The sequence below is a fragment of the Oryctolagus cuniculus genome, chromosome 6, assembly GCF_964237555.1.
Source record: "Oryctolagus cuniculus chromosome 6, mOryCun1.1, whole genome shotgun sequence".
NCBI classification, from domain to species: domain Eukaryota; kingdom Metazoa; phylum Chordata; class Mammalia; order Lagomorpha; family Leporidae; genus Oryctolagus; species Oryctolagus cuniculus.
In genome coordinates this window covers 75,785,855-75,799,721 of record NC_091437.1, presented here as the reverse complement: position 1 = coordinate 75,799,721, position 13,867 = coordinate 75,785,855, and the positions used below count along the sequence as shown (strand labels likewise).

The following is a 13,867-nucleotide window of genomic DNA, read 5'->3' as shown; positions in this document are numbered from 1 at the left end:
TTTTTCCAAATGTTTCAACCTATACTTGGTTGAAGCCAAGGAAGCAGAACCAGTGGTTACAGAGCAATGACTGTTTTCTCAGATTTCATAATGTTGAAGTTTGTAGTTGTCCTTGTGACTTGTCTTTTGTTCATTGTCTTCTGTAGTGTAGCTACTCAGAGGCTGGTCTTTTGAATCTGACCATAGATTCAAATCTTGTGTCTTCTATTAAAACCTGTAGGACATAGAACAAGGTAATGTAATTTCCTTGACTTAATTTCCTAATGTTAACAACGAAGATAGTAATGTCAATGACAGGTTATTGTTGAGTTTCAAATAAATAACTCATGTGAAGTCTAAGCGCAGGGCTTAAATGTATGTGTATACATATGTATACATGAAACTGCAGATGATAAAGGAACTCCCTCCTTTCGTTTAACAGGAAACTGTCCTTCGGTACCTAATACACTTATAGTCCATAGTATCATTTGCCTGTCTGTTACATAGTAACCTGCTATCCCATAATAGTTGTCTTTATAAAATCTACTGATCTGTTTTTTTTAGGGTCCTTAATAAAACCAAATAAAATTGGCCAGTAGCAAAAATTGTAACTGGAGCCTGTGCTGATCAACTATGATTGGCTGGCAAATTACTTTGTGGTTCATTATCTTGTGAAATGACACACCCCAGTCACATCTCAACAGCCGTCTTTGAACACATGACATGTATACAAATGTGATCTACTAATGTGCATGCTCAGGGAAAGTCCCACACCCCTTTCCTCTTACTTACCATGTTCGGTCACTGAGTTGTGTGCCTCGTTTCCTTTAACATCATAAATTCCTAAATCGCTTTCTGAACAGGGAGATGGATTTGGGTTTTGTTGTTATTTCTCAAGTCCCCTTACAAGTCTGTAATAATACATTTCCACTTCTCAGAAGACGCACTGTCTTCGTAGTGAGAGTATAAGTGCATGGGCTTGGGTGTTCAACAATACTCACACATACAGAAATAGATATGTCTGCATAGATGTATTGATACAAAATAGTTATGCATTGGCACAAAGCCAGAGCAACTACCCAATTAACATATTGTTTAAATTCAGATACTGTTTGCCAAAGAGGTAGTCAGCAATCAAGGATGCTCTGCTGCTTTGATGGTAATGAGGCATAAATACCAAGGTGATTTAAAAAAAAAAATCTCAGGAACAAAGCACCTTCACTGCCACATTAAGAAAGAGCTGTGTCTGTGTCATTCCTGCAGTGCGTGAGTAGCATCTGTCCTCAGGTACTTCTCTTACGTACCTGTGACGTCATACACTCTGTTGTGTGCTTGAGAGGTTTATATATGCAATATTGTGCCGTCTCTTGGTGCTTTGTGGTCAGTAAATTCTAAAGTTCCATCTTTCTTAAAAGTAAACAAGAAACCATGAGAGTTGACCTGGAATCTTTTCTCCACTTTTTTTTCCATTTGTATGTGAATTGGGAAGTGGGGGAGGAGAAAGGGGGAGAAGAGAGAAAGAGAGAGAGAGAGAGACCCACCTGCTGGTTCTTTCCCCCCAAATACCTACAACTAGGAGTGGGCTGGGCTGGGACTGCGGCTCAGAACTCAATCTAGGTCCCCTACATGAGTGGTAAGATCCAGTTACTTAAGTCGTCATCTGCTGCCACCCAGGTTCTTTACTGGCAGGTGGCTGGCGTTAGTAACAGCTTGAGTCCTGGAGACAGGAAGGAAACCCAGGCACTCCAAGGTGAGATGTGGCCATCTTAACTGACAAACTATATGCTCACTTGTCGTACTGTTTTCTTGATTGTCCAAAATCTCCCACCTGTCCTAGGCTTGCTTTGTTACAGTAACTCATGCTTAGAAATGACCTTTCTTTGTTAGACATATTTCCAGAATATTTTTTATCCAGTTGTGGCAATAGATAATGTGACCTTACAAGAAGCTTTGGTTTTTCTTCAATGAACTGTGTTTGTAAATTAAAAACATGGACTAAACAAAAGGTAGAAGTGTCAATCAGAAAGAAAATAAATTATAACAATGACCAATATTCTAGGCACATCACTGTCACATGTGATAAGGCAAAGACTTCAGTTGTCTTTACTTCCTGTTCCTTAAGAAATAGCTTGATAATAGCCCAACACAAAAAACTATAGGGTAATACTTCTTTACCTACCAGCATATCCTGCCCACTGCAGAATAAGACACTGTCTTCCTAGTTCTATTTTTCCCACCAATATTAAGACCATTTTCAGCTTTGTGTTTAGTAGTTCTACTGTGAGGAAAGAAGATTCATATGCTTCTCTTTGAAAATTCTTTCCTGGCTCTTTTTAAAGGTTTTATATTTATTTACAGAAAGATTTTCCCATCACTCATTTTTTTTTCTTTTGTGGTTAGAAACATGTAACATAAAATTTGCTATCTTACTCTTTTTTTTTTTTTTTTTTGACAGGCAGAGTGGACAGTGAGAGAGAGAGACAGAGAGAAAGGTCTTCCTTTGCCGTTGGTTCACCTTCCAATGGCCGCCGCCGGCGCGCTGCAGCCAGCGCACTGCGTTGATCCGATGGCAGGAGCCTGGTGCTTCTCCTGGTCTCCCATGGGGTGCAGGGCCCAAGTACTTGGGCCATCCTCCACTGGACTCCCTGGCCACAGCAGAGAGCTGGCCTGGAAGAGGGGCAACCGGGACAGAATCCGGCGCCCGGACCAGGACCAGAACCCGGTGTGCAGGCACCGCTAGGCGGAGGATTAGCCTAATGAGCCACGGCGCCGGCCATTTTTTTTTTTTTTTTCTGTCTTACTCTTTTGGAGTGTAGTAATAGCTATAAGCACTTGTGCTATAGAGGTCATTAAAAACATATCCCTAGTGGGCAGCAGATATGAATGAGACAGTTTCTGAGGATCTCAGCCCCATCTTCTGTCCCTTTTCGCATTGTGTCAAGTCCTCAGGTGTATTAAATTTAACAACATGCAATCAGCACCCTGATTAAGATTCAGCCTCAACTTCCCTGTGGCTCTTCTGAAACGTGTTTCCCACCTGCCATTGTGAAAACAGATTCAGAGACATGCAAACCAATTTTCTGTGATAGGGCACTCAGCAATGTTGAACTGGCCTACCAGCAGGTCTCTCACTGGCTCTGGCTCTCTCCTCTCTCTCTCTCTCATTTTTGCGCACTCTCTCTCTCTCTTTCCGGGTCTGTCTATCTCATTTGTGAGATCTCTCTCATCTCTCTCTCTTTGGTCCTTAGAGAAATCATCTAGACCAAAAGTATGACGGCTTATCTCATGTGATTCTATTTTGGATGTTTTCTCCCCCACAGACTGCAGGAGTAGAGGACACCTGAGGACATCCACTCCAGAATCTCGAAAGAGACGCTCTACTCAATACAGCTATCCTGGTAAAAAACATATGGACTTAAGTGATCTAATGATCAGGTATGTATAGAAATATCTCATTTCTTCAGATCTACAAAAATATGATATAATTATATTATATGATATAATATTATATAATATGATTTATACCTTAGCCTGCTTCTTTTGACAATAGCGAAATACCCGAGTCTAGGTATTTTATAAAGAGAAGAGTTCACAGCTGTGGAGGCTCAGGAACATGGCACTGGTGTTTTTATGGCTCTGGTGAGGGCCTCTGTCTGCATTGTGACATGGTAAATGGCAGCATGGTTAGAAATCACGTGATGAGTCAGGGAGCAAGAAGGATTCAGGAGTCAGGCTCCCTCTTTTTATAGTAACCTGCTCTCCTGAGACATAACCAGGATTCCACAAGAACTACATTCATGGTGGTCTCCCACAGGATGGCATCTCTATGGATCCCACAACCTCTTAGCACCACCACACTGGGGACCAAGTTTCCAGCTCATGAGCCTTTGTGGATATACTGACAACACATTCAAACCCAAGCAATGTATTTACTGACAACACATTCAAACCTAAGCAATGTATTTACACATAGGATCAGTATGAAAAGGAGAAAACACAATTTCTGTAGTATATTTGGGTTCCATTTTACTCTGGAATAGCATTATAGAATATGCTCAGCAATGGATTTTACTCAATAAAATGAAGAAAACTGAGTACCATAGATGACATTTTTGATTCCTTCAATCACATTATGGATAGAGATGTTTTTCAAGTTCTTTTTGATAATATAAAACAGTGCTTTCTTGTAAGGAAAGTAATGATATTTATCAAGTTCAGTTTATTTTTATTCATGAATAATGTTTTACAACAAGGCCTACTTTGAGACCAACATGGAATATTTTTGAACTCTTAGAAAATTAAGAAATGCCAGTATTATTCCTTTGAAGTTTCTTAGGGCTCCTTTTTATAAAAGGAAACACTAATTTGGTATATATTTACTTCTTGTGTTTTAAATTTTTATTTATGAGGTAGAGAGATAGAGACAAAGGCAAAGACAAAGAGAGGTTTCCCATCTGCTGGTTCATTCCACAAATTTCCACAATTTCTGGGGCTTTGTCAAGGATGGAGCCAGGAGCTGAGAATACAATCCAGGCCTCCCATATGGATGGCAGGAACCCTATTACTTGAGCCATCACCAGTGCCTCCCTGGGTCTACATTGGCAGGAAGCCAGAGGCGAGAGTCTGGGAGAGCCAGACTTGGGAGTCAGACCTAGGCACTCTGATGTGGGCCATGGGCTTCTGAATACTTGATTAAATGCCTGCTCTTATAATTTACAGATTTTTGATTCATCATTCACCTGAGAGCCTCTGAAAACAGAACGTAATACCTTATACATTGATATGTCCAGCACTTCATTTTATTGAGCAAGCATACAATACATACCATATAATTAAATTGTCAAAATGAACTTTGCAACTTATAACTTGTATATATGTAAAGCATCTAATACTTACATAGTATCTAGCATTTTATAGGCAATCCATAAAACACAAAATGATAGCAAATGCTATGATAATGATCAGCACGTGCTAAACATGCTTTTAAACACTGCTTAAATATTACTCATTCAACAAAAGCATTTGTGTAAGTACTGCTGTGACATCCAATCTGAGTGGTAAAGAACAAGGTCTGATTCATTTTAACCGGAGACCATTGACAGGCTATATAAGAGGTCATCAAAATGTTCATGGAAAATGCATATTATGAAAAAAATAATGATTAAAAATTTTTTGCAGCAAAATTAATTTATATTTTAATTCCACTTCCATGAACTTTTTCAATTACTCTTATCAACAGGAGATTAGGCCAAGATTTGGCCAAGTTTAAGGAGGTTGTAGTTTGAAAGAATAACAAGAGCAAAGTCACAGAGGAAAGGAAAATTTGGAGAATATCAGACTGGTGTGATTAAATGAATTGGTGGGATCAATAATTAGAGATGATGAAAATTCTGGAAGTATGTTCCGGTGAAAGAACGATGAGGCAAGGGCAAGAGTCTTATGTTCCAGGACAAGAAAATCTATTCTGTGTGGTCCTGAAGCTCCTCCCACTAGTTAGAATGTTGACCAGAAGTAGGAACCCCAGTAAGAATCATTTTTAAATAACACAAGCAATGGAAAGTATTCACTTGGCCTTTTAATTCGAAATTTAATTTTTTTTTTTTTAATGGACTGTCGCTCCCCGTCTTCGTGGAGGAACGACACAGGACCCTGCGTTGTTCTTTTGTCTGCTCGGCCCTCCCCGGGTTTGCTGCTGGTTCTTCCCGGTTGGCTACCGTCCCTTCCACCTCCGTGGAAGGGCGGCTCCCCCTGCCACATTCCCCACTTCCGCGGGGGAGCGGCACACCGCCGGCCGGCTCCCTCAGGGGCTGCACAGGTGTTCCCTCAGATGTTCCTCTTAGATGTTTGTGGTGCATGTTGTCTCTCTCCTCCTTTATAGTCCTCTTCCACCAATCCCAACTCTGCTACCCACACGCCGAGTACGCTGCTCTCCTCCAATCAGGAGTAGGTCCTGCTGTTTATTGGTTGAACTGGAGGCAGCTGTGTAGAAGCTGTTTCCTCCTCTCCCAGCGCCATATTGTGGGAGAGCAGATGCATAGAATAAGTCTTAATTCCAGTAACTTAGTCTAGTCCGAGTTGCTCCCCACAATGGACTTTCAGGTGAAGTGCTTCATTTCAGCTTGCCATCAGAAATGGGAGCTGGGCCCACTCATTGGAGGGCAGTTTTCTTTGTCTTACAAGTTATTAACAGGGAACTGGCTCTTCCAGTGGAGTCCACAACATGTGGTATGGACGCTGACACCATCGCCTGCCTTCTATACTGTTCTATAGCTATGTTCAGGTCCCACCACGGAGATTCATTTTTCTTGCTTAGATACACAATTTCTATTTTTCATATTCTTAAGACTCAGGGTAGCCTCATTGGTTCCTGCTTTCATAGTGCCTCAGGTAAAGATCATTTGATTTCATTTTTAGTCTTTCCAACATTATCAAAGTTTTATTCAGATCTAAACGACACAACACTGTTTTTAGTTTATCATTGGTCTGACAATAAAAAGAGAAGTGTTTAGTTTTGACTTGGAATTGCAGACACATTAATGTCCTTTGTAGACTGCTGTGTACTCTACTTGTTTAGATTGCAGAGGGTCACATACTGCAGCCAGCATTCCCAGATCACATCGGCAATAATTTTACTTTTTGTTTTCTGTGTGTGTTCATCTTTCTTGCATTTACCCTCTTATCTTCTCTTTCTTGTTTCTTTTTCAAAATTTATTTATATAATGGAGTTCTCTCTCTCTCTCTCTCTCAAGATTTAACTATTTGAAGGCAAAGTTATATGTAGAGAGAAACAGAGAGCTAACTTCCATCTGCTGATTCATACCTTCTCCCCTCCAAATGGCAGCAATGGCACAGGCTGAACCAGGCTGAGGCCGGGAGCCATGTACTCCATCTGGGCCTCCTATGTGAGCAGCAGGGGCTTAAGCAGTTGGGCCATCTTTCAAAGCTTTCCCAGGCTTACTAGCAGGTAGCCGGATCTGAAGTGAAGCCACTGGGACTCCAATGGGCACTTATATGGGATGCCAGCAGCACGTGCAGTGGCTTAACCTGCTGTGTCACATTGCCAGCCACCAGGCTGTCTCCTCTATTTCCATTCTCTTTATTCCATCTCGATTATAAAGTGATTTTGCTTTTCAAAACACTATTAAAGAATTAAAATCAGGTCAGCTTAATGGATATTTTCTTCTTTTTTTAAAGAAAACTTTTATTTAATAAATATATATTTCAAAAGTACAACTTTTGGATTATAGCAGTCCCCCACCCCCATAACCACCCTTCCACCTGCAAACCATCCCATCTCCTACTCCCTCTCCCATCCCATTCTTCATCAAGATTCATTTTCAATTATCCTTATATACAGAAGATCAACTTAGTATATACTAAGCAAAGATTTCAACAGACTGCACCCACACAGACACACAAAGTATAGAGTACTGTTTGAGTAGTAGTTTTACCGTTAATTCGCATAGTACAACACATTAAGGACAGAGATCCTACATGGGGAGCAAGTGCACAGTGACTCCTGTTGTTGATTTAACAATTGACACTCTTATTTACGGTGTCAGTAATCACCAGAGGCTCTTGTCATGAGCTGCCAAGGCTATAGAAGCCTCTTGAATTCACCAACTTCGATCTTGTTTAGACAAGGCCATAGTCAAAGTGGAGGTTCTCTCCTCCCTTCAGAGAAAGGTACCTCCTTCTTTGATGGCCCGTTCTTCCCACTAACTCACAGAGTTCTTCCATTTAGGTCATTCTTTGCCAGAGTGTCTTGGCTTTCCATGCCTGAGATACTCAATTGATATTTTCTTTTCTTCCTAACAATATCCTGAGTTTCACGTTTGATAAGACTTTGAAATATAGCAAAATCCAATGTCTGGGTTTTTTCTTTCTTATTTTCTGGTACCCTCCCTAACTGGTCTACGGAGGGAAAACAGCCTATGTAGTGGTTAAGCGCAAGGACTCCTGTTTTGTTTGTTTTGTTTGTTGTAATCCTGCCTTGTATCCCAGCCAAGTCATTTGACAGCTATTCACTGTGGGAAGGATAACAACCTTCTAAGATGCAGTATTCTCTACTTGCACTGCTGGGTGAGTTGAGCAACTTTCTGTGCTCTCTAGCGCTCACATCTTTGCCTAGCACAGAGCAGGCGCCACCTGCTGGGAACTCCATGTGAGACTGGCGTTAAATGGGATTCTCATTTAACCTTCCTGACTGATCCAGCTCCTCTTCCCGCAGGCAAAAGCTTTGCCGTCTTATTTATTTGTTTATCCACTCATTCATTTTTTTTCTTGGAGACTCATAGTGAACTTATTTTCATATGATTAGATTTTCAATTTTTTCTGTTTTTTTTTTCCAGTTAAAAATGGAACAAGACAATGATTTTTAAAGTGAAAGAATCAGTTTTTCTTATGAATTTAGATGTTCCTTCGTGTTTACAGTTTTTCAAAAATGATATGTTGCTTTTATTATGGAAATTTTTAGAGAAAAAAGTAAACTAAAAATACAAATAGTTGTTGCATTGAAACTTCATTCTTGAATATTGGTGACTCTCACCATTCTCATTTTTTTAATTGAGCATACACGTGATTCTTTTCTTATATGTGAATGAATTTTGCTAATTTTGTAAAGTAGCATATAATACTTTTTATGGATAAAATTCATATTTTAATACTATTGACTCATTTCACTTTGTTAATTTTTATTGTTCTAAAAGCAATTAAAATCAGACCTACCCCCTCAATGTATTTTAAGTATATAATGAAGAATTATTTACCCAGTAATCTGACCATGAATATTTGGATTATTTTCATATTTTGGCCATTGAATAATGCTATAATGAACATGAAGGTGCATACATGTCATTGGGGATCTTAATTTCAATTATTTTGGATAAATACACAGAAGTAGGATTTGGAGATAATATGTTACCACTTATTTTTTTTTTAAAGATTCATTCATTTATTTGAAAGTCAGAGTTACACAGAGAGAGGAGAGAGAGAGAGAAAGAGATGTCTTCCGTCCGATGGCTCATTCCCCAATTGGCCGCAACTGCTGGAGCTGTGCCGGTCCAAAGCCAGGAGCCAGGAGTTTCCTTTAGGTCTCCTACGCGGGTGCAAGGGCCCAAGGACTTGGGCCATCTTCTACTGCTTTCCCAGGCCACAGTAGCAAGCTGGATTGGAAATGGAGCAGCCGGGTCTCGAACCAGTGCCCATATGGGATGCTGGCGCTTCAGGCCAGGGCGTTAACCCGCTGCGCCACAGCGCCGGCCCCAACACATTTTTTAGTTTTGGAGGAAATTCCATTGCGCTTGGCTACGTCATTATACATCCCCACAAACTGTGCATAAGCCTTACCAACATATGTCTTTTGCTCTTTTGATGGTAAACACCTTAAAAATTGTATGATCGCATTTCATTGTGGTTCTAGAGGACATTGTTCTAGGTGAAATAGGACAGCCACGAGAAGACAAAGTACTCCATAATTCCATCTAAATGAGGAATTTTTTTTTGGCAGGCAGAGTGGACAGTGACAGAGAGACAGAGAGAAAATTCTTCCTTTGCCGTTGGTTCACCCTCCAATGGCCGCCGCGGCCTGAGCGCTGCGGCTGGCGCACCGCGCTGATCCAATGGCAGGAGCCAGGTGCTTCTCCTGGTCTCCCATGGGGTGCAGGGCCCAAGCACTTGGGCCATCCTCCACTGCACTCCCTGGCCACAGCAGAGAGCTGGCCTGGAAGATGGGCAACCGGGACAGAATCCGGCGCCCCGACCGGGACTAGAACCTGGTGTGCCAGCGCTGCAAGGCGGAGGATTAGCCTAGTGAGCCGCGGCACCGGCCCAGTGAGGAATTTTTAATAGTAAAACTCATAGAATCAGATAATAGAATTGTTGCTTCCTGGGACTAAGGAAAGGAGGATTTGGGAGAATTGTTGCTCAGTGGTTAGAGTGTTTTAGTTATACAAGTTGAGTAAGTTCTTGAAATCTGTTGTACAACATCATCCATACAGTTAACAATATATTATTGTATTTTTAAAGATATATTAAGAGGAGAGATTTCATAGTGAGTGTTCTTATCAGAAAATCAACCAACCAACCAATCAAGCAAACCTACATAGGAAAAATCCCAAGGAAATTTTTGGAGGTGATGGGTATGTTTAATTTCTTGATTATAGCACCACAGGAATAAGTACATCTTCAAACTCATCAAAATTTGTACTTTAAATGTGTATTTTTCAATTTAAGAAAGTATTTGCTGATGAATTTGAGAGGCAGAGAGAGAAAGGTGATGGATGGATGGATAGACAGATAAGTAGATAGATGGATAGATAGAAACTCTCATCCACTGCTTTACTCCTTAATTGCCTGCAACAGCCAGTACCGAAGTTGGGGTCTATAAACTCAATCCAGATCTCCCATGTAGGTGACAATAACCAAATTACTTAAGCCTTCACCTCTGCTAATCAGGGTCTGTTTAGCAAGAAGTTGGAATCTGGATCTGGAACTGGAAATTGAATCCAAGCACTCTGACATGGCACATAGCTGTCCTGACTAGCATCGTAACTGCTAGGCCAAATAAATGTCCCAGGGTACAATTTTAAGGTCAGTCTCTCTATCTCTCTCCTGTCTGTCACTTTGCTTTTTGAATAATAAATAAATGAATCTTTAAAAATACCAATTACACTTCAATAAAGCATACAAATATAGTCAAGTCATGTTGATATAAATATAATGTACTTATTTGTCTTCCTAATACAAATGTATTTTCTGCTTGTGTATTAATCAGTCTTTCCTGAGAAATTTGATGACAACACCATCATACTTTGCATCCATCCATCCTAGCGAAAAGCCAGATGCAAAGCATGTGCCCAGCACATACTAATTAAGCTGTGAATTCCATACAAGATCTGGTCCTACGGACACCAGCAACTCCCTGTGTTTCCACACTGGATATTTGAAGCTTGTTTATATTGTTATACACTCATCCAGATTTCTTTATGACTAAACCTCCTTTGATTAGACACTGAGTATTTGCAAGAGAGAGTAATACAAAAATAAATGGTCTAATCATCATTATTAGCATTATCAAATTATCATTATCTCTATCAACACTTATATACTAGAGTCAATTTTAGCACAGAATTAGCATGAGAACTGGTGCATGACCACTGTCCATTCATGATGCCTGCAGTCCAGAGGGTTATTTGTGGCTAAGATGCTATTGTAGATAACTTCTGTGTTTTTTCAGTATTTACCTTTTCTAAATTCCCCTTCTGATGTAAGCTCTATAACATGTCTGTGATTTTGAAATTGTTTTATACACTCATAGGATGGCCTGTTTCTGGTGAACCAGTTTCTTATTCAACAAAAGAAAGCATATTTTAGATAGAACAAAGCAGAACAATATAGGAATTCACAGTAACTTCTTCCTAGGGATCAACTTTAAAAAAATTCCAAAAAAAACCTTGAAAATTTGAGACATAGATACCATGTCAGACAAATCAAAGCTATGTAAATGCATTTTTAATAATATGTCTCAATCATAGAGGGATGGGAATTTCATTTCTATTTCCTCAGCTAGTTCTTTCCCTGTGCTGAGAACTACAGTTAAGCAGTAGGAAACATATTAAACACAACCTGAGACTGTTTTATTTCCTTTTATTATCAACAGGTCTGAGCTACTTTGCATCAGGTTTAAGATTAGATTTTTGTCAAACATGGTATCTACTTCATTTACTTCTTGCCATGCGTTTATAATACAGAAAGCAACTTTCCAGCTGGGTATTGCATCTTATGTAATATTTAATTTGTCACCGAGTTTTCACCATGTAAAGTGGAATGAACAATTGATTAGCAAAGGACTTGCTTTGGGATGTAAATAATATGTCAACTATATATGACATATATAGTATATGACATTACCTTTGCTGCATAAGAAATGCTTCTTATTATTTTAGATAAATTACATGAAGCAGATGTGACATGCTGGAGTGTCCTTTCATGGGTTATTTAATTTCCATTTCTGATTCCAGTCATACTCTTTCCTTTTTATGATCACAGGGGGAACCAATCACAATGTTTTGTACATTCCAAATATATTCCTTAGACTATTCCTTAAAATATTCCCAAATAATATTTGTGGATTTTAAAAAAAATCCTCATGCAACTCTTATTTTTAAGTATTTTATGTACTTTTGTAAACAGGCAACAAGATAACTTGTACGTGGATGAAGAAACTAGAAATGTGACGCTTGCGGGAAAAACAGATTTTGCTCGGGATTTCAGCAACTTTGCAGTGGAGATTCAAAAGACCATCACAGTGCTCAGAGACCAGGTTTGCTTTCTTCCAAAGTAACATGTTCCCATTGTGTAACTGTAATAACCAAACTTGAAAAAAATCATCTGTCCAGTGACTCCCCAAACTTACAACACAAAACCAGAATAATAACCACACACAGAGGATACATCATAAAGTTCATGGAAAATGGAATTGAAAAAAAAGTTTATTTTAGTGCAAAACAAATTTGAAATTCATGCACAATTTTTCTGTTTTTTATTTTTTTTAAGATTTATTTATCTTGTTTGAAAGGCAGAATTACAGAGCAGCAGAGAGAGGGAGAGAGAGAGAGGTCTTCCATCCTCTGGTTCACTCCCCAAATGGCCGCAACGAGGGGAGCTGCACCAAACTGATGGCAGGAGCCAGGAGATTTTTCCAGGTCTCCCATGCAGGTGCAGGGGCCCAAAGACTTGGGCCATCTTCCACTGTTTTCCCAAGACATACCAGAGACCTGGATTGGAAGTGGAACAGCCAGGGCTCCAACTGGCGCCCATATGGGATGCCGGCACTGCAGACAGCGGCTTTACCTGCTATACCACAGCACCACCCCACATTTTTTTCATAATTTGTTTTCCATGAATTTTTTAAAGCCTTCTCTCATATGCATGGTTAATTTTTTATCAATAGAAACTTCTGTTTTAAAGTTTTATTTATTTATTTATATATTTGAGAAAGAAAGACAGCTTCCATTCATTAACTTACTCCTCAAATAGCTTCAACAACTGGAAGTGGATGAGGGCTGAAGTCAGGAGCTGAAAACATAATCCAGGTCTTCCACAGGGATGGAAGGAATATAATCACTTGAACCACTATTGCTCTTCACAGGGTTTTAATTAGCAGGAAGACAGAGTCAGCAGCTGGAAGTGGGCATTGAACCCAGGCACTCTGATGTGGATCCTGGGTTTTTAACTAAAATCTTAACCACTAGGCCAAGTGTGCATCACCCAAATTTATAATTTTTAAAGATTTATTTTATTTATTTGAGAGAAAAAGAGAGAAATCTTCCATCCACTCGTTTGTTCTCCAAATGGCTGCAATAGCCAGGGTTGGGCCAGGCCAAAACCATAGACCTGGAACTCCATCCAGGTCTGCCATATAGGGCGCAAGGTCCCGAGCACCTGGGCCACTTTCCCCTGCCTTCTAATGTGCATTTGCAAGGATCTGGACTGGAAGCGGAGAAACTGGGACTCGAAGCAGAGCTCATATGTGATGCCAATGTTGCAGATGGCAGGTTAACCTACTGCACTACAATGCTGGCCACCCAAACTTATGTTTTCATTTTATTTTTCTATGAATTTTTTCAGGTCCCCTCAATTCAAAAGCTTTCATTATAGGAAGGTTAAATTAGTGGAAGGATAGTTTGGGGAACTCACATCACAATGATGCTAACAAGCACATCTTTTCGCTTGATGTCAGTCTCCAATGCTCATAAGCTGGGGTGGCCAGAGACGCTCTTCTTGGAGTTGCTCACCTGCACCTGCACATGTCTGAACACTTGTGAGTTTGATGCTCTTCCCATCTCTGCAAGCTGGAGATACTTTTCAACAAATGCAGTATATACTT

General features: G+C 40.0%; 1 protein-coding gene across 1 annotated transcript in view; it reads left to right on the top strand.

The window, feature by feature from the left end:
• The window catches only part of PXDNL (peroxidasin like), a 519,551-nt gene that overhangs the window by 488,974 nt on the left and 16,710 nt on the right, over positions 1–13,867 (top strand). The window contains exons 20-21 of the mRNA XM_002710472.5: positions 3,300–3,414; positions 12,172–12,301. Coding sequence (XP_002710518.3) covers positions 3,300–3,414; positions 12,172–12,301 — 245 coding nt within the window. The remainder of the gene's footprint in view (positions 1–3,299; positions 3,415–12,171; positions 12,302–13,867) is intronic.